The sequence below is a fragment of the Hemiscyllium ocellatum genome, chromosome 11 (genome assembly GCF_020745735.1).
Source record: "Hemiscyllium ocellatum isolate sHemOce1 chromosome 11, sHemOce1.pat.X.cur, whole genome shotgun sequence".
In the NCBI taxonomy this organism is placed as follows: Eukaryota; Metazoa; Chordata; class Chondrichthyes; order Orectolobiformes; family Hemiscylliidae; genus Hemiscyllium; species Hemiscyllium ocellatum.
The window spans coordinates 94,361,811-94,383,003 of record NC_083411.1 but is presented as its reverse complement, the minus strand read 5'-3'; the positions used below and the strand labels follow the sequence as shown (position 1 = coordinate 94,383,003).

The window sequence follows — 21,193 nt, the reverse complement described above, 5'->3', positions numbered from 1 at the left end:
GTTCCTATTAAAGATACTAATTAGAAGTAGCAACTCTGGTACTTGTTTGCCCCTTGTCCACACGCCAATTAATAGGAAAATAAATGTATGATCCTCATCATTGCTACAGCTGAGCTCAGCCATCCCAATACTGGGGATGCGCTGCACTGTCAAAAATTATGGTCGTCTGGTTCAGTAATAAACCAAGACCAATCAGGCTCTTCAGATAAGTGTTCAAGATCAAGTGCTATTATTTGAAGAAAAGAGCAATAGTTTTAATGGTGTCAGATTCAGTACTTATCGCTCATCCAATTTAAGTTATAGAGTCATAGAGGTGTACAGCATGGAAACAGACCCTTCGGTCCCACCCGTCCATGCCAACCAGATATCGCAACTTAATCCAGTCCCACCTGTCAGCACCCAGTCCATATCCCTCCAAATTTTTCCTATTCATATACCCATCCAAATGCCTTTTAAATGTTGCAAAGTACCAGCCTCCACCACTTCTTCTGGCAGCTCATTCCATACACGTATCACCTTCTGCGAGAAAAGGTTGCCCCTTAGGTCTCTTTTACATCTTTCCCCTCTCTCCCTAATCCTATACCCACCCCAGGGAAAAGACTTTGTCTATTTATCCTATCCATGCCCCACATAATTTTGTAAACCTCTGTACGATCACCCCTCAGCCTCCGACACTCCAAGGAAAACAGCCGAGCCTGTTCAGCCTCTCCCTAGAGCTCAAATCCTCCAACACTGGCAACATCCTTGTAAATCTTTTCAGAACCCTTTTCAGGTTTCACAATGTCTTTCTGATAGGAAAGAAACCAGAATTGCACGCAATATTCCAACAGTGGTCCAACCTATGCCCTGTACAGCCGCAACATGACCTCCCAACTCCTGTACTCAATAATCTGAATTATTTAGTCTTTTACCTTGTTGTTTGTTGGATCTTTCTGTGAACCATTAACATATAGACCTAATAGCTGGTTCCACATCTTAGAATGTAAGAAGTAAGAGCAGCATGAGGCAATTCAGCCTCTCGAGCCTGCTTCACCATTTAATATGATCATGGCTGATCTCATCTTGGCTTCAACTCCACATTCCTGCCCACTTTACATCACCCTTCAACTCATTAGTCAGTTAAAAACCTGTCCATCTACTCAATGTCCCAGCACCCATCACACTCTGGAGTGATGAATTTCAATTTCGCAGCCCTCAGAAAAGTAATTTCTCTTCTCTTTTTAAACCTGTTATCCTTTATCCTAAACCTTATTACATCTCATTCTAGATTGCCCTACACGAGGCAACATCTTCTTTGTATCTACTTTGTCAATCTCCTTTAGCATCTTGTGTATCTCAATTATGTCTCCTCTCAAACTTAAACTCCAGAGTGTATAGGCCTAAGATGCTTAACTTTTCTTCATCTTCTGAACTTTCTGTGAGCTGCCTCGAACGCAACTGCATTCCTCCTCATGTGAGTGAACCAAAACTGTATGCAATTCTCCAGGTACAGACTCACGAATGCCCTGTACAGGTACAATGTTACTTCCGTACTTTGATCATCTATTCCTTTAGCAATAAATTGCAAAATTCCATTATCTGCTGTACTTGCAAACTGGTTTTTTGCAAAGTTAAAAATCAAACAACACCAGGTTATAGTCCAACAGGTTTATTTGGAAGTACTAGCTCCTTCATCAGGCAAGTAGTGGGGCAGGATCATAAGATACAGAATTTTTAATAAAAGATTAAAGTGTTATACATCTGATGTACTCAATATATAGCATCAGTTTTATGACTCAGTATATGGATGTACCCACTAGAGAAGGTGCAAACCTTGACCTACGCTTGGGAAATAAGGCAGGGCAGGTGACTGAGGTGTCAGTGGGGGAGCACTTTGGGGCCAACAACCATAATTCTATTAGCTTTAAAATAGTGATGGAAAGGGATAAACCAGATCTAAAAGTTGAAGTTCTAAATTGAAATTAGGCTAATTCTGACCGTATTAGGCAAGAGCTTTCAAAAGCTAGTTGAGGGCAGGTGTTCACAGATAAAGGGATGACTGGAAAATAGAATCCAGAGACAGTCTATTCCTGTTAAGGTGAAAGGAAATGCTGGTAGATGTAGGGAATGCTGGATGACTAAAGAAATTGAGGTTTTGGTTAAGAAAAGGAAGGAAGCATATGTCAGGAATAGACAGGAGAGATCGAGTGAATCCTTAGAGTATAAAGCAGTAGGAGTATACTGAAGAGGGAAATCAGGAGGGCAAAAAGGGGAGATGAGATAGTTTTGGCAAATAGGTTTAAGGTGATTTTGTAAATACATTAAGGACAACTAAGAAGAGAATAGAAGCCCTCAAAGATCAGTTAGGCAGCCTATGTTTGAGCTTCAGGAGACAGGAGAGATACTAAATAAGTATTTTGCAACAGTGTTTACTGTGGAGAAGGATATGGAAGATATAAAATGTGGAGAAATAGATGGTGACATCTTGGAAAAATGTGCATATTACAGAAGAGAAGGTGCTGCATGTTTTGAAATTCATAACGGTGGATAAATCCTCAGGACCTGATCAGGTGGACCTAGTACTTTGTCGGAAGCTAGAGAAGTGATTGCAGGGCCCCTTGCTGAGATATCCATATCATCGATAGTCAGAGGTGAGGTGCCAGAAGACTGGAGGTTGGCTAACGTAGTGCCACTATTTAAGAAAGATGGTCAGGAACAGCCAGGGAACTATTGACCAGTGAGCCTGACATCAGTGCAAGGCAAGTTTTAGATTAGATTAAATTAGATACAGTGTGGAAACAGGCCCAACAAGTCCACACCGACCTGTCGAAGCACAACTCATCCAAACCCCATTCTCCTACATTTACCTCTTCACCTAACACTCGGCCAATTCTCCTAACCTGTACATTTTTGGACTGTGGGAGGAAACCAGAGCACCCGGAGGAAGCCCACGCAGATATTAGGAGAATAAGCAAACTCCACACAATCAGTCGCCTGAGGTGGGAACTGAACCCGGGTCTCTAGTGCTGTGAGGCAGCAGTGCTAACAACTGTGCCACCGTACCACTCTCAAGTTGTTGGAAGGAATCCTGAGGGACAGGATTTCCACATATTTGGAAAGGCAAGGACTGATCAAGGATAGTCACCATGGTTTTGGGTGTGGGAAATCATGTCTTGCAAACTTGATTGAGTTTTTTTGAAGACATCAACAAAGAGGATTGTTGAGAGCAGAGCATTAGATGTGACCTATATGGACTTCAGTAAGGCATTCGATAAGGTTCAGCATGGGAGACCGGTTAGCAAGGTTAGAATGGAATGCAAGGGACAACTAGCCATTTGGATGCAGAACTGGTTTGAAGGTAGAAGACAGAGGGTGGTGGTAGAGGGTTGTTTTTCAGACTGGAGGCCTGTGACCAGTGGTGTGCCACAAGGATCGGTGCTGGGTCCACTACTTTTCATCATTTATATAAATAATTTGGATTTGAACATTGGAGGTATAGTTAATAAGTTGCAGATTATGACAAAATTGGAGGTGTAGTGGACAGCGACGAAGATTGTCTCAGAGTACAGCGGGATCTTGATCAGATGGGCCAATGGCCAGAGGAGTAGCAGATGGAGTTTAATTTAGATAAATGTGAGGTGCTGCATTTTGGAAAAGCAAATCAGAGTGGGACTGATACACTTAATGGTAAGGTCCTAGAGAGTGTTGCTGAACCGAGACCTTGGAGTGCAAGTTCTTAGTTCCTTGAAAGTAGAGTTGCAGGTAGACAGGATAATGAAGAAGGCCTTTGTTATGCTTTTCTTTATTGGTCAGAGTATTGAGTACAGGAGTTGGAGGTCAGGTTGCGGCTGTACGGGACATTGGTTAGGCTGCTTTTGGAATATTGCATGCAATTCTGGTCTCCTTCATATTGAAAGATGTTGTGAAACTTGAAACGGTTCAGAAAAGATTTACAAGGATGTTACCAGGGTTGGAGGATTTGAGCTATAGGGAGAGGCTGAAGAGACTCGTGCTATTTTCCCAGCAACATCAGAGGCTGCGAATGATCTTATAGATCTTACAAAATTATGAGGGGAATGGATAGTATGATCAATAGACAAGTATTTTCCCTGGGGTGAGGAGTCCAAAACTAGAGGGTATAGGCTTAGAATGAGTGGGGAATGCTTTAAAAGGCATTCACACTCAGGGTGGTTTTTGTATGGAATGAGCTGCCAGAGGAAGTGGTGGCAGCTCGTACAATTACAACATTTTAAGAGGCATCTGGACAGGTATATAAATAGGAAGGGTTTAAAGGGATATGGACCAAATGGGGCTAGTTTAGGTTAAGATATCTGGTCGGCATGGATGAGTTGGACTAAAAGGTCTGTTTCCATGCTGTACATCTCTATGACTGAGTTGTTTGGCACTTTGATCTTTCCTTATAAATTCTGTGTCCTATGATCCTGCCCCTCTCGCTGCCTGATTAAGGAGCAGTGCTCTGAAAGCTTGTACTTCCAAATAAGCCTGTTCGGTGTTATGTGATTTTTAACTTTGTCCATTCCAGTTCAACACCAGCACCTCCAATATAGTTTTTGCCATTAGTGCATGAGGACACCTAGATGCCTCTGCATTGAAGCACTCTGGAGTTCACTCTATTTAGTTGATCATAATTTCTGTACCATCCAAGTTATTAAAATAGGTAGTAAATAGTGATACCCAAGGACCCAATCCTTTTGCACCCTACTAGTTACATCTTGCCAAGCAGAAAACCCTTTGTCAAAGCTAATAAATTACCCGTAACATCTTGTGGTCTTACCTTATGTATTACCTTTGTACAGCACCTTCCCTTTTTTTTCGAGAAGCCCAGGTAAACCATATCTACAGGATACCAATTTTCCACCTTGCTTGTTGCATCTTTGAAGAGCTCTAGTTAAACACAATTTACTCTTCATATAACCATGCTCACTCTTATGGATTGCATTTTTCCTTTCCAAATATCCAAATATTCCAAATATTTTTAATTGATTCTAACAATTTACCAATAACAAATGCCAAACTAAGTAATCTACAGTTCCTGACTTACTGCATCTCTCTCTTTTTGAATGAAGACATTATATAAGCATTTCCTTTCCTACAACCAGGGAATTTGGGAATATTCTAGCCAAATTTATGGACCCTCCTGGCTGGTCAGTTGTTAGGCTGGCATTCAACACCCACCTCTTTCTTCAGAATTTTCTGGTCACGTCAGTGCTCTTCTATCCAGTCTTCAGATCTTCCCCACAGATCACCAGAGCCCAGGATGGATGTGGTTAATTTTGTTTGAAGTTTAAGTCTCATATAATCAAAGAGGAATTCTGTTCCAGAGATTCAGGATCTTGCTCCAATCACATTTAGGTATGTCCTTATTCGTTTATCAAATGTGAGTGTCACTGGCTGGACCAGCATTATTTACCATCTCTAAATGCCATTCAACTGAGTAGCTTGCTAGACTATTTCAAAACGCAATAGGAGTCAACCACATTTTGGGCGGCATGGTGGCACAGTGGTTAGCACTGCTGCCTCACAGCGCCTGAGACCCGGGTTCAATTCCCGACTCAGGCGACTGACTGTGTGGAGTTTGCACGTTCTCCCCGTGTCTGCGTGGGTTTCCTCCGGGTGCTCCAGTTTCCTCCCACAGTCCAAAGATGTGCGGGTCAGGTGAATTGGCCATGCTAAATTGCCCGTAATGTTAGGTAAGGGGTAAATGTAGGGGTATGGGTGGGTTGCGCTTTGGCGGGTCGGTGTGGACTTGTTGGGCCGAAGGGCCTGTTTCCACACTGTAAGTAATCTAATCTAATCACATTGTTGTGAATTTAGATCCACATATAAGATGACAGATTTGCTGTCCGAAAATGTCTCTAGTAAACCAGACGTGTTTACAACAACCAGCAGCGGTTAATATGGTCATCATTAGATTAGATTTTAATTCTAGATATTATTGAGTTCAAATTTCACCATCAGTCATGGTGGGATTCAGGCTAATGTCCCAAGAACATTAGCCTGGGATGCTGCATCACTTGTCCAATGATGTTACCACTGCTTCCCCATTATAGTACTTAGGTGCAACAGAAATAATTCAAATGAACAAAACATAAACGCTAATAATCATAGAAATTACGTTTGTTCTATTGGAGATAGAAAACTTTGAAATGGATGAAGCAAACAAATAGAGGTAGGTTTGGATATTTATTTTATTGAACCTTCAAATGGAAATTGGAATAATGTAATGGAAATCTTGAGTTAAAACATGAGTAAATAAAAAATTGCTGTAAAGCATCATAATTATGGATCCAACTGGAACATGTAACAAAATAAGAGGGTAAATTTCTGACTGAACAGAAAAACCAAGTGGTTTAATATAAAATAAAAAATATATAACATTGCAATTGTTCCTTTCAGTGTTTTTAAACCAAATATATACTGCTGAAACGATAATAAATGCTGGAACAGGACTGTACAATGTGTTTCAAAAGATCAGCACAATATGGTGTGAACAATGTAATGAGCTTAGATCGCAAAAGGGCTGTGACTACCATTATAGGATTGATTGGTACTTTGGTGCTTCATTTTTGTCGGTGTTGTTTGAGGATTTGCTGGCTCCAATTAAACATGTGCTTTAACATTGTAATGAAAGTGAATATATTTAATAAGGTTCAAAGCTATTATAGTTATGTATGTTCAACCTCTATGATATGACTGTTGTTCTTGAATATTTGTGTAGGTTCCCTCAGGACTCTTCATTCCAAGCATGGCTGTGGGTGCAATAGCTGGAAGACTTCTAGGAATAGGAATGGAACAGCTAGCTTACTATCACCATGACTGGATCATCTTTAAAGGATGGTGTAGCCCTGGAGCTGACTGCATCACTCCAGGGTTATATGCCATGGTCGGTGCTGCTGCATGCCTAGGTAAGAAAATTAATTTCAAATATTAACTTTTTTTAAATCATTAAAAATTAATAGTTGGTCCACCACTGCCCAATTAGTTTTATGTCGAATAATATGTCGCACATTCTGGGTAAAATCTTTATTTTGCCTTACCTGGAGTGAAGTCAAAATAAGATTTTGTGCCTTATCATATTGTCTAAATATTATTATGCTATCTTTTCAACAATTTGGTTTGGAAATTGTGTACAGTCATGTGGTCCAAAGCCATCAAATTAATTACGAAATAATCTATCTCAAAAATCACACAAAACCAGGTTATAGTCCAACAGGTTTATCTGGAAGCATTAGCTTTCTGAGCGCTGCTCCTTCATCCGGTAGTTATAACAAAACTCAAAATCGTATTCTACTTCCTCAATGTTTTTGAGAACACTGAGAGAGTGCCATGTTCACAATCTGAAATAATTTCAATAAACCATTCCTATTTTTCTCTTTTCAGTGTTGCTATTAAAATGCATCTATTTGGCCTTGCATCTCCTATAAACTAAATACTGTAGTCAAGCAGTTTTCTGCTGCTGTGATAGGTGCATATCCTCGTGGACACACTCAATCCCAGATTACTGATGACCTTAGAACATAGAACGTTACAGCACAGTACAGGCCCTTCGGCCCTCGATGGTGTGCCGTCCTGTCATACCAATCTGAAGCCCATCTAACTATTCCATGTACGTCCATATGCTTGTCCAATGATGACTTAAAATTGGTGAATCTATTACCATTGCAGGAAAAGCACTCCGTACCCTTACTACTCTCTGACATCTGTCCTATATCTATTACCCCTCAATTTAAAGCTATACCCTCTCGTGCTCGCCGTCACCTTACTTGGAAAAAGACTCTCCCTGTCCACCCTATCTAACCTTCTGATTATCTTATATGTCTCTATTAAGTCGGCGGGGCGGCACAGTGGCACAGTGGTTAGCACTGCTGCCTCACAGCGCCTGGAGACCCGGGTTCAATTCCCGACTCAGGCGACTGACTGTGTGGAGTTTGCACGTTCTCCCCGTGTCTGCGTGGGTTTCCTCCGGGTGCTCCGGTTTCCTCCCACAGTCCAAAGATGTGCGGGTCAGGTGAATTGGCCATTCTAAATTGCCCATAGTGGTAAGGGGTAAGGGATAATGTAGGGGTATGGGTGGGTTGCGCTTCGGCGGGTCAGTGTGGACTTGTTGGGTCGAAGGGCCTGTTTCCACACTGTAAGTAATCTAATCTAAAAGTCACCTCTCAACCACCTTCTCTCCAGTGAAAACAGCCTCAGCCTTTCCTCGTAAGACCTTCCCTCCATACCAGGCAACATCCAAGTAAATCTCCTCTCCACTCTTTCCAAAGCTTCCACATCCTCCTCATAATACGGTGGCCAGAACTGTACACAATACTCCCAAGTGTGGCCGCACCAGAGTTTTGTACAGTTCCAGAATACCCTCATGGTTCTGGAACTCGATCCCTCTATTAATAAAAGCTAAAATACTGTGTGCCTTCTTAACAACCCTGTCAACCTGGGTGGCAACTTTAAAGGATCTGTGTACCTGGACACCGAGATCTCTCTGCTTATCTACACTACCAAGAATCTTACCATTAGCCCAGTACTTTGCATTCCGGTTACTCCGACCAAAATGAATCACCTCTCACTTGTCCGCATTAAACTCCATTTGCCACCTCTCAGCCCAGCTCTGCAGCTTATCTATGTCTCTCTGTAACCTACAACATCCTACGTCACTATCCACAACCCCACCGAACTTAGTGTCGTCTGCACATTTACTAACCCACCCTTCCTTCTATGCCCTCATCCAGGTCGTTTATAAAAATGATGAACAGCATTGGACCCAACACCGACCCTTGCAGTACACCACTATTAACTGGACTCCAGGATGAATATTTCCCATCAACCACCACCCTCTATCTTCTTTCAGCAAGCCAATTACTGATCCAAACTGCTATATTTCCCACAATCCCATTCCTCCACATTTTGTACAATAGCCTACTGTGGGGAATCTTATTGAACGTCTTGCTGAAATCCATATACACCACATCAACCTGTTTACTCTCAACTACCTGTTTGTTCACCTTCTCAAAGAACTCAATAAGGTTTGTGAGGCACGACCTACCCTTCACAAAACCGCGCTGACTATCCCTAATCAAATTATTCTTTTCTAGGTGATTATAAATCCTATCTCTTATAACCTTTTCCAACACTTTACCAACAACTGAAGTAAGACTCACTGGCCTATAATTGCCAGGGTTGACTCTACTCCCCTTCTTGAACAGGGGAACCACATTTGCTATCCTCGCCTTCTGGCACTATTCCTGTAGACAGTGATGATTTAAAGATCAATGACAAAGGCTCGGCAATCTCCTCCCTGGCTTCCCAGTGGACCATAGGATAAATCTCATCCGGCCCAAGGGACTTATCTATTTTCACACTCTGCAGGATTTCTAATACCTCTTTTGAACCTCAATCCCACCTAGTCTAGTAGCCTGTATTTAAGTATTCTCCTCAACATTTCTTTCCAAGCTACTCTGGAAGTCTATTAACAATGCACCAAAGTTAAATTGTGCTCATATCTCCACATTAACTAAATAACATTTTTAGGTAGAAATTGAGCAAACGGAACATTCAGAACAGCATACGATATATAGATGACAACAGTAAAATCTCTATACGTAAAAACTATGTTTTGACAGCAATTAATATAATTAAGCTCATACTGACTATAAACTGCAGTATCTTGATTTGTTGTCTTTTGGTTGTGTTCAGCAGCTTAGTTTAGTCATTTATCCAGGTGATGTGCTAATAACAGGTAATACCGAAAAGGAATACTTAGAGAACTTAGATATAGTCCTTAGACATTTCTTCGAAGCAGGCATATGCCTTAAAAGGGAAAAATATATGTTCCAGGCACCCCAAATGGCTTACTTCAGCTATGGAGTCACCAAGACCAGGTTACACCATTGGAAGAAAAAGTGAGGCTGATCAAAAGTGCCCCAACTCCCATGTCTGCACAGGAGCATGGGTCTTTCCTTGGGCTGGTGAATGAATACAGGAAGTTATTAAATAGACTGACCTCCATCCTGGCACCTTTACATTAATTCTTATAAAAGGCTGAGCCTTTTGCTTTCAGGAAAGTGAATAAACAGCTATCATCCTCTCAGGTGTTGGCACACACTATGATCCCAAGCGAGATCTGGTATTAATTTGTGATGCCTCCCTGTATGGCATTGGCATCCAGGACTTTGGCTCATGCAAAGTTGAAGTACGCCCAGATAGAGGAGGAGGGTTTCATAATCATATTGGGAGTCAGGAAGTTCCGCCAACTCCTTTATAGGTGTAAATTTATAATAATAATGATCACAAATCACTGTCCGGTCTACTTAAGGAGGACATGGCAGTGCTGCCCATGACTATTACTAAGTGCGTGTAATTACAAGTTGGAACACTACCTGGGAAGCCAAGTAGCAAATGTGGATACGTGCACCACTGGGTGTACTGCCATGGGAAGAACCCATAAAGGTTTTTAATTTTCTAGAAAACTTCCAGTTACAGCTGACAATTTCAGATTTTGAACACTGAAAGATCCGATGCTGGCAAAATGAAACAGCTGGTAGGGATGGTAAAAAAAAAATCAATGGGTCTTCACAACCAGAATCAAAATCTTTTTTTGATTTGAGACCAGATCATCAGAGAGAATGGCACATTATTATGGGGAGCAAGTGTGATTGTCCCCAGCAAAAGTCGCTGCCAGATACTGGCTGAACACCAGGGTTAACCAGGGGTGTCCATAATAAAGATATTGACAAGAAGTTATATCTGCTGGCCAGGCTTGCTTATAGATATAGCCACGCTTTGGGGCAGTGCCAGAGTGCCAACTGGGACAAAGTTTACTACCAGCAGCTCCCACTCTGCCAATTCATGGGAATGGCTGGTTAAGCCCAAGACATGTCAGCTATGCCGGTCCTTTCATGGGCTCAATGTATCTAGTCATTGTGGAGGCCCACTCAAATGGCTAGACATGCATAGAGTTCATTCGTCAAACACTGGGTTGCCGATAGAAAACCTGCGCACATCTTCTGCAGTATACACCCTTCCGGAAGTGTTAGTCATGGGTCACAGGCCATCATTTATCAACGGGAAATTTGAGTATTTCCTAACGTCAAATAGTATTTGATGTACAAGGACAGCTCCATACCATCCATCCATCCAACAGTCTGGCTGAAAGAGCATTCCAAACTTTTTGAAGGCAGGCTTAAAGAAACAGTCTACAGCTTCACTAGATACCAAACTGTCCCAGTTCTTATTTGATTATAGGACCAGCTATAGGGATAGCTCCAGCAGAGTTGTTAAGGGGTTGCAGGATTCTGCACCAGTTTAAATTTGATCTTCCCAGATCTTAGGGGAGGACGGAATGGCATCAGGGATATGCCAGACTCTGCCAAGGAAGAGAAACAGGTTACTTCAGGGGACAAAGTGTGGTGTAGGAACCACAGGAATGAACCTGTTTGTGTAATTGGTATGGTTGAAGTCAGGTCAGGTTTAGTGACATATAAAATTCGGGTAGGTGTGAAGGTCCTGAACTTGCAAGTGGGGTGAGAGCAAAATGAATGCAGTTCCTTGGAAAAGTCAGAAAGGTTGGTGAAACCTGTGGGTTCTCCATCTCCGTCAAGCATGGAAAAGATCTTGGAATCTGAAACAGTCACAATGGATGTGGCTGTCTTGACTGTAAAAGAGAGTGAATTTCTTCGGAAATGCTCGCAAGAGGCAAACTACTGTGTATTAAATGCTGCCTATGTCTGAGACAGGGGAATCTGACCCAGTACTAAAATGCCCCAGGAGAAGGACCAGTCTACATCCTCAGATTCAAATGGGGAGGGAGATAGTAATTGTAACAAGATCAACCAGGTGTTTTTCATAGAATATGAATGCTCTGATTGGGACTGTCAATCTGGTCATATCAGGGGGCCCTGGCTGACCGATATAAACAGGAGAGTAAGACATCCTGATGCTCTGAGGGAGCTGGACATATCTGTAAATACAGGGTGACTTGGTGATGGGATACTGGCCTCAGTGGAGTCATTTCATACCACACCAAATCCAGTATAATATTGTCTAATCAGTTCCAAAACATGTTGCTTCCAGAAACAATTTTGAAAGCATTGTATGAACCATGAAAGAGGGAAGCATTAGTGATCCTAACTCGGTGAAAATCTCAGATACAGCAACATTGTAACAGAAAATCTGAACGGGGCTATTAAGCCCATCGATCCCACTCTCATTCAGTGTGATCATGGTTGATTTTCTATTTCAACGCCATACTTACGCAATACAGGACAGTGCAGTAACAGGCCATTCAGTTACCAAGCCTGCACTGATTCCTAGTTCTTATTTAGACTGTCTGTCAAGATAAGCCTTAAATGTTGCTAAATCTCCTGCTCCTCGGATGCTGCCTGACCGGCTGTGCTTTTCCAGCACCATACTCTCTTCAACTCTGATCTCCAGCATCTGCAGTTCTCACTTTCTCCCAAATGTTGCTGACATGCCTGCTTCCATCATCTCAGCTGGCAGTGCATTCCAGGCATCCACTACCCTCTGTATGAAACATTTTCCTTCATTTCTTCCCTAAACTTTCCCTCTCTCACTTTGAACCTGTGCCCTCTTGTAGTTGACCTTTCCATTCTGGGGGGTGGTGGGGGAAGCCTCTGACAATCCACTCTATCTTTGTCTCTCATAATTTTTTAACCTCCATCAGGTTGTCCCTCAGCCTCTCTCTTACCAGTGAAGACAGTCTGAGTTTATCCAACCTCTTCTCGCAACTAAAACCCTCCAGACCAGACAACGTCCTGGCAAACCGTTTTTGCTTTCTGTCCAAAGCATCCATATCCATCTGGTAGTGGATGCAATATTCCAAATGTGGCCTATCTAAAGTGTTATAAAATAATTTGCCAACTTTTATACTTGGTGCCTCAGCTGATGAAGGCAAGTATGCTATATGCATTCTTGATCACCATATTCACCTGTGTTGCCACTTTCAGGGACCTGTGAACCTGTACACCCAGAATTCCTCTGGATGTCAGTGCTCCTAAGGGTTCTGCTATTTTATTGTATAATTTGCATCTGAATTTGATCTTCCAAAATTCATCACCTCGCATTTGTGTTGATTAAATTTCATCTGCCATTTCTCTGCCCATATCTGCAGTCTACATATGTCCCACTGTATCCTTTGGCAATCCTCCTCACGATCTGCAACTCACCCAATTTTGGTGTCAACTGCAAACTTACCTGATCAGACCACTTACATTTTCCTTCAGATCATTTAGATGTATTACGTAATTTCCCTCCTTTATCCCTGAGTGGGCCTACCCTTTCCCTAGCTACCCTCTTGCTCCCAAAATATGCATAAAATGCCTCCGGATTCTCCTTAACCCTGCTGACCAAGGACTTTTCATAGCCCTCCCAATTCCTAGTTTGAGCTTCTTGCTACTTTATATTCTTCAAGGACTTTGCCTGTTTTCAGTTGCCTAGACCTTAGATATGTTTCCTTTTTTTGGCTAAGCTGATAATTCCCACAATCATCCAAGGTTCCTGAATCTGCCATTCCCTTCCTTCGTTTTTGCAGGAACATGCCTGTTCTACAGTCTAATCAACTAGTTTTTCAAAGACTTACATGTCAGTTGTGATTTACCTTCAAACAGCTGCTCCCAATCCACATTCTCCAATTCTTGCCTTATTCTTCCCCCAGTTAACACCTTCATTCAAAGTCCACTCTTGGCCTATCCATAAGTCTCTGAAAAATTACAGAATTATGATCACTGTTCCCAAAATGCTCCCCCACTGAAACTTTGATCGCCTGGCCAGCTAATTTCCCAGTATCAGGTCCAGTGTGACCCCCTTCCTCATTTGCCTATCCACATACTGTATCAAAAACCATTTCTAACTTTTAGCCTCTCAAAATCCAGTTCTTTCATATACATGTTCAGTGACTTTGCTTCCACAGCTTTCTGTTATAAAGAATTCCATAGGTTCACCATTCTGAGAGTGGAGAAATTTCTCCTCAACTCGGTCCAAAATGGCCTGCCGTGTAAAGTGGGACTGTAACTACTTGTTCTGGAGCCCCCTGCCAGGGGAAACATCATTCAATCTGTCCAGCCCTGTCAGTATTTTATACATTTCAATGAGATCACATCTAAACTCCAGTGAGTTCAGTCCCAGTTGACCTAATCTCTCCTCAGATGACAAGCTTGTCATCCCAGAAATCAATCTTCTGAGCATTCACTGCAGTCCCTCTGTCAACAAGATATATATTTTCTTTGGTAAGGAGATGAAAACTCATGATATCTAGGTGTGGACTCACCAAGGAAATAAAACTTCCATGTTCCTACGCTCAAGTCATTTTCCAAATAATGCCAACATATATTTGCCTTCATAATTGCTTATGCACCTGTATGTTTTGTTTCAGAGACTAATGTACAAGGACACCAAATTCCTGTTGTATATCAATATTTCCCAACCATTTAAATAATACTCAGCCATTCTGGTCTTCCTCCCGAAGTAGGAAAACTTCTCATTTATCAATATTATTCTTCTGTATATGCCATGCATTTGCCTGCTGTCACTTAACTTGTCTAACTCACCCTGAAGTCTTTGTATCCTCCTCACTAGTCTTATTCCCTCATTTTGTGTCATCAGCAAACTTGGGAATGTTACATTTGACTATTCATCCATCTTTCTGGTATCTGACTTTTTATCATTTTCTTGAAACTGCATGTCCGTTTTATGCCACCCCAACCACAGTCTTGCATCTATACAGTGTGCATACTAACTTATTGCTATAAACAAAGCTATTTCTACCTCTATGTACCTTTAAGAGGAGACCTCAAGTAAAAATGCTGCAGTATATTTTATATTTGAAACTAAAATAACACTTTCTTTAAAAGTTCCTTGATTTGTTAATATTCATCTCAACTGGTAGCTCTTAGGAATCCTATTTTTCACAACTTAGATGGGGGTTCCAAAGTAGACCTATTAAATCACTTAAGATGTCATGTGGGACTTTAAATTTATAACTTTGAGCTGAAGAGCACTGTCAACTGAACCAGTTTGTGGAGATCTCATGTACGAGGATGTCTTCACATTTACCTACGTAATAATTTTAAAAACTGGAATGTAATTCAATCTGTGAAGTCCTTCAAGATGCTATGATAAACTGGAAGTATTTATTTTTACTGGACAATAGTGCCTAAATTTTACTTACACTAATTTGCCTAATCCAACCTCTTACCTCAAGGATTATAAGTGAGAATGACTTGGAGAGCATCATTTAAACCTAGATGAAATCAGATGAGACATCAACTTATTCATGTTCACAGACACTGGAAGCTGAACACTGAATGTTATGTAATGGGTAGTGTTTCCATTACAGATAAAATTTTGGCTTCTTTTAAAATTATGCTGAATGGTTTGTGTTGAAAGGTAATGACCTGGCTGAAGGCAGTGAGTACATTTCTTTTCAAATGTCTATGTTTCTGTATTTGAACAGTGAGCAGATTGCATACAACTGTATTTCAAATTGATCCATCGTTATTCCAAAGCTTTTAAATCCTTTTAGAATTGGATACTATTGATTGTAAAGGATTACTCTGTGGAAGAAAGGGTCTGCTGATTATCCTGTCAAATCTGTAATATTCTGTTTCTGCAGGTGGTGTGACCAGGATGACTGTGTCATTAGTGGTTATAATGTTTGAACTAACTGGTGGATTGGAGTATATTGTACCATTAATGGCTGCTGTAATGACTAGCAAATGGGTCTCTGATGCAATTGGACGTGAGGGCATTTATGAGGCACACATTCGATTGAATGGCTACCCATTCTTGGAAGCAAAGGAAGAATTTACACACAGAACATTAGCAATGGATGTAATGAGACCTCGACGCAATGACCCTCCTCTGACCAGCCTCACTCAGGAAGGGATGAAGGTGGAAGATGTGGAGACAATCATTAATGAAACAACATACAGTGGATTCCCTGTGATAGTGTCAAAAGAATCCCAGCGACTTGTAGGTTTTGTCCTCCGAAGAGACCTAATAATTTCAATTGGTGAGAGCTTTGAGTTGTATCAAATAATAGGACATTCTTACTAAAATAGTGTATAATATTTAAAGTTAAGATGCTGACTTTGTGTTAACTTGCCTGTCACTTGACATGAGATGTTGTCTGTGTATTTAGAGAGCGAGAGAAAATAATGTTATAAATTGGTAAAGAATTGGGAATGATCTTCTACAGCAGTTACATTCACATTTTCTATATTTATTTGTGCAACATATACAGCATTCATTTGAGTGTTTACATTACAGTCTAATTAATATCAGGTATTTGTGAGGTATTAACCACCATCACAATATTTTGATTTGGAGATGCTGGTGTTGGACTGAGTGTACAATGTTAAAATCACACAAAACCAGGTTATAGTCCAATAAGTTTAGTTGGAAGCACTAGCTTTTGGAGTGCTGCTCCTTCAGGTGGTTGTGGAGTATAAGATCGTACGACACAGAATTTATAGCAAAAGTTTACAGTGTGATGCAACTGAAATTATATATTTAAAAAAACCTGAATTGTTTGTTTAGTCTTGTTGGTTTTAGTTTTTTCATATGTAAATCACAGAACTTTTTTTTAAAAGATACACTCTCAAGTGAGTTGTAACTATAGGAGTCATGTCAACTCGGATAATGCATTGAAGGTGTGAGGTGTCCTGTGTGAGGCTGTCTGTGCCCCAGTGTTCAGGCTGATTCACAGAACCTTACATGGATTCATGCAGGATGTGAGCAAAATAAAATGTAATTCATCCCACTAACTGTGTGTGTGTGTGTGTGTGTGTGTGTGATGAACCCAAGGTCCGGGTTGAGGTATGTGTGTAGTGCAGTGGGGTCACCTGTATTGTGACGTGAACCCAAGGTCAAGGTTGAGGTCATCCCCATGGGTACTGAACTTGGCTATCAACCTCTGCTCGGCCACTTTTCGCTGCTGCCTGTACCAAAGTCCAACTTGGAGGATGGTCATCCGAAGGTCTGAGGTCAAATGTCCCTGACCGCTGAAGTGTCCTCCGACTGGGAGGAAACACTCTTGGCTGGTGATTGTTATGCAATGTCCATTCATCCATTGCCGTGGCCTCTGCTCGGTCTTGCAAATGTACCATGCCTCAGGGCATCCTTGCCTGCAGTGGATGAGAGACAACGTTGGCCGAGTCACATGAGTACCTGCCCCGCACATGGTGAGTGGTGGCCCCATATGTAAAGGTTGTATCCATGTCGACACTCTGACATGTCATTCAGCGTCTGCTGTGACAGGGTTGTGTAGTGTTATCCTGAAAGTGGGGTAGTTTGCTGAGAAAGGCACTTCTTGCCTTTAAACAACCACCAAATTTCAAAACAGATCATTGTTCGCAGCAAACTGCCCCGCTTTGAGACAACACCATACAGCCTTGTCACGGCAGACACTGCAAGATACATCAGAGTGTCAACACTATTACAACTGGGGACAACACCCACCATGTATGCAGCAGATATTAATGTGACTCGGCCAACTCTCATACGCTGCAGGCAAGGATGCCCTGAGGCATGGTACATTGCTGAGACTGAGCAGAGGCTACAGCAATGGATGAATGGACACTGCACAACAATCAACAGCCAGGAGTGTTCCCTCCCAGTCGAAGAACACTTCAGCGGTCCGGGACATTTGACCTCAGACCTCTGGGTGACTATCCTCCAAGGTGGACAACGCAGGCAACAATATAAAGTGGCCGAACAGAGGCTGATAGCCAAGTTTGGTACCAATGGGGATTGCCTCAACTGGGACCTTGGATTCATGTCACACTGCAGGTGACTGCACTAACAGACACACAGACACATTCTCACAGACTTTATACCCCTTTACCAGCATACACACACACACTGTCACAGACATTCATACCACCATCACCTCCCCCACCCCACACATGTAAGTTTGTGGGGTGAATTTGTACACGCAGAATTACATTTTATTTTGCTCAAAAACTGCATGAATCCATGTAAGATTCTGTAAACCCCTTTTTTTTGCATTATCTGAGCTAACATTGCACATATTGTTAAAGTTCACTTGAGAATGTAACTTTCATATATAAATCCCAAGACTTTTTATTAAAAGAACTGAACCCAACGTGATCATTCTAAAAGATGAGACTTAACAAACAATAAAGTTCATTTTCAATATATGATTTCAGTTGCACCACACTATAAACTTTTGTTGTAAATTCTGTGTCCTACAGTCTTATACTCCACAACCACTGTCTTTCTTGAATGATCAAATATTGATACGTTTACAAATAACATCGTACAGGGATCTGAACAATTGGGCTTTGGAGCGAAATATGGCAGAATCATGCAAGAAGTCCAGCGAGGCTTATCTTGACATTGGAAGCAACCTACTCCATCTTCTAACTAAGCTCGAGGTTGCTAGGCAGCAGAGTGTTAACTATTAAATGGGATTATTGCTTGTTAATGATTTGTGAACTGTGCATCGCACCTCATTAATATGTGGCCTCCTATCCTACTTCTCACCACAAGCAAACTAGATGCTAATAAAAAATCTTGACGTGGAAGTAAGAGTGGGTACCTGCAACTTCAGCTCACAGCTGGCTGCAAAATGCCTCCATGTTCCACACATTTGCATTAGTCATAAGCACCAGCTACACACATCCCTTGGTCACAAACATTGGCGTCAAACAATTGCCAACCTCTGAGGATCCTCATGGCACTTTTCCAACCCACTTGTCGACTTCTTAGAAATCATAGGCCTGCTTTGCAGGGTGCCCCAACAAGTAACATTGAAAGGCTATTTCAAGGACACTATGCAGACAGGAGCAGGCACATCTGAGAGATTAGGCCAGATTGTATCACAGAGTTGCTTGCTTGCTCATTTATTGCATTCCTATATGCTCACAGCATTCATGCCTTGTCTTTTCTGCTAGCACAGACACACAACGAGGTCAGCAATCCTCAGTCAAGGAAGCATTGATCTTCCTGCAAGGCACCATGCTCCATAAGTTTCACAGGTACACCATGTACTTGTACCTTAAGTGACAAACACACTGCATATGCAGAAAGCAAGAAGTCTGAAGGGAGTAATCCTCAGTGAAGTCCATGAAATTACTCCAATTACTCAGGTAATTCTCAAGAGCACCCTCTGATACCAGTTTTGGGGATTAGCCATGGTGAGGATATTCTCAGTCAGGAAGTCTGTGAGGAAAATCAAATCAGATGAGAAGCATCAGCTCTCTTTCCCCTTTCACAGATGCTACCAAATCTGAGTTTCTCAGCATTTTCTGTGTTTGTTTCCGATTTCCAGCTTTTGTGGTAAGTTGCTTTTATTAAAGAATAAGAATATTTGACCAAAAGGGGCAATGCTGCCAACAGAACCTATTTCTGTAAACACTCCTTGTTCAGCAGGCTCTCAACACAGACTTTAATCTGTGGTAGATCCTATATGGACATGAAGTATGGTACAATGACATTCTGTGGCCATGATGCTGGCTCCTACAAGACAGAAGGGAGGGGTGTGCAATGAATGGCAATGACAGGGGAGTAAATTTGAGAATTACAGTGGAATAAAGAAAGGTACTGGCCAAGTTGAGGAGGCATGTATGGCCTGGCATCCTGTAGGACTAGTCCCAGTTTCCTGCAAGGGACAGAGTTCTCCTCACATATTGTCAGGTGCCCCTCCACCAGTCATGCCTTTTTGCATCCTGTTATCAAAATGCAAGAACTGTAGTGATTCATCCCATCAAGTCTGTGCTACCATTCAATACAGTGCTGGCTGTTTGAGCACTTCAATGCCTTTTACCCACCCTATCCCCATAATCCTGCACATAAATGGTAATTAAAAATCTGTAAATCTCTACTTATGCATGGTCAAAGCCCTTCTGGTAGAGAATTTCAAAGGCTCGTAACACTGAGAAGAAAGCATGGTATGATGGCTCAGTGGTCAGCACTGTCGCCTCACAACATCAGGGTCCCAGATTCTATTCCAGCCTCTGGAATTGTGTGGAGTTGCACATACTCCCCGTGTCTGTGTGGATTTCCTCCCAAATTCAAAAGGTGTGCAACTTAGGTGAATTGACCATGAACTATGCAGGGTTTCTTGGATAAGGTGGCAGGGGAGGGGGTTCAGGGTGGAATGCTGTTCAGAGGATTGGTGTGGATTCGATGAGCTGAATGGTCTGCTTCCACAGTAAGGGATTCTGTAATTCTATGAAAAAAATTCAGTCATCTCAGAAATGAGTGATACCCTCTTATTTTTAAATTGTGCCTTCTGATTCTAGTCTCTTTTTACAGGAAAAATGTTTTATCCGCACCTACCCTACCTATCCCTTTTAAGTATTTGGTGATATCATTTGAAACTTACATTCATTCTTTAAAATTCTAAAGAGTACAGACTCAGTTTGCCTTGTCTGTACTCCTGCCATTATAGGAACAAATCTGTTGAACCATCATTGCACTCCATCTATACCCTCCAGAGATAAGGAAACCGAAACTGTACATTAGTCCAAGTGTTGTCAAACCAATAATAATTGAAACAAGGCTTCACTACTTTACTTTTCTTGCAATTCATTCTTGCCTTCCTATTAGCTTGCTCCACCTACACATCTTCTCAACAAGGACATCTAGGTCCCTTTCGAGCCTCTTGCCATTTAAGAAATACTCCGCACATCACTTTCTCCTACTAAATTGGGTAACCTTACAATTTTCCCATTAAATTCCATCTGCCATGTATTTGCCCAATTATTAAGCCTGTTCGAATACTCTGAAGCCGCTTTTTATCTTCCTCATAACATACTTTCTCACTTAACTTTGTATCTTCCATAAATTTGGAAATATTACATTTGGTCTCCATCTCCAAATCATTGCATTATGAACATCTGATAACCAAGTACTGATACTTGGTCTGCCAAACTGTTCTCTGGCTAATAGCCAATCATTAATTCTTGCCACTATCTCCTTTCCCATGTGATTTATTTTCTCTATCCTGCATCCATTAGCTCTCTTTTATCAATCTTGTTAATAACACCTTCAAAGAACTCTTAAGTTCTTCAAATCTAATTTCCCACATGTGAATCCATGCTATGTCCACACAGATAATTACCAACCATGAGTCCAACTATCCTATCCATTATAGTTGATTCCAGCATTTCCTTCCTCCTAATGTGAGATTAACAGGTCTGTAATTTCCTTTCTCTCT

At 41.5% G+C, this 21,193-nt stretch overlaps 1 protein-coding gene across 2 annotated transcripts in view; it reads left to right on the top strand.

Moving 5' to 3' along the window:
* clcn5b (chloride channel, voltage-sensitive 5b) overlaps positions 1–21,193 on the top strand; it is a 156,796-nt gene that overhangs the window by 128,425 nt on the left and 7,178 nt on the right. For both annotated transcript variants that reach the window (XM_060832729.1, XM_060832732.1), the window contains exons 10-11: positions 6,719–6,905; positions 15,623–16,021. In XM_060832729.1, coding sequence (XP_060688712.1) covers positions 6,719–6,905; positions 15,623–16,021 — 586 coding nt within the window. The remainder of the gene's footprint in view (positions 1–6,718; positions 6,906–15,622; positions 16,022–21,193) is intronic.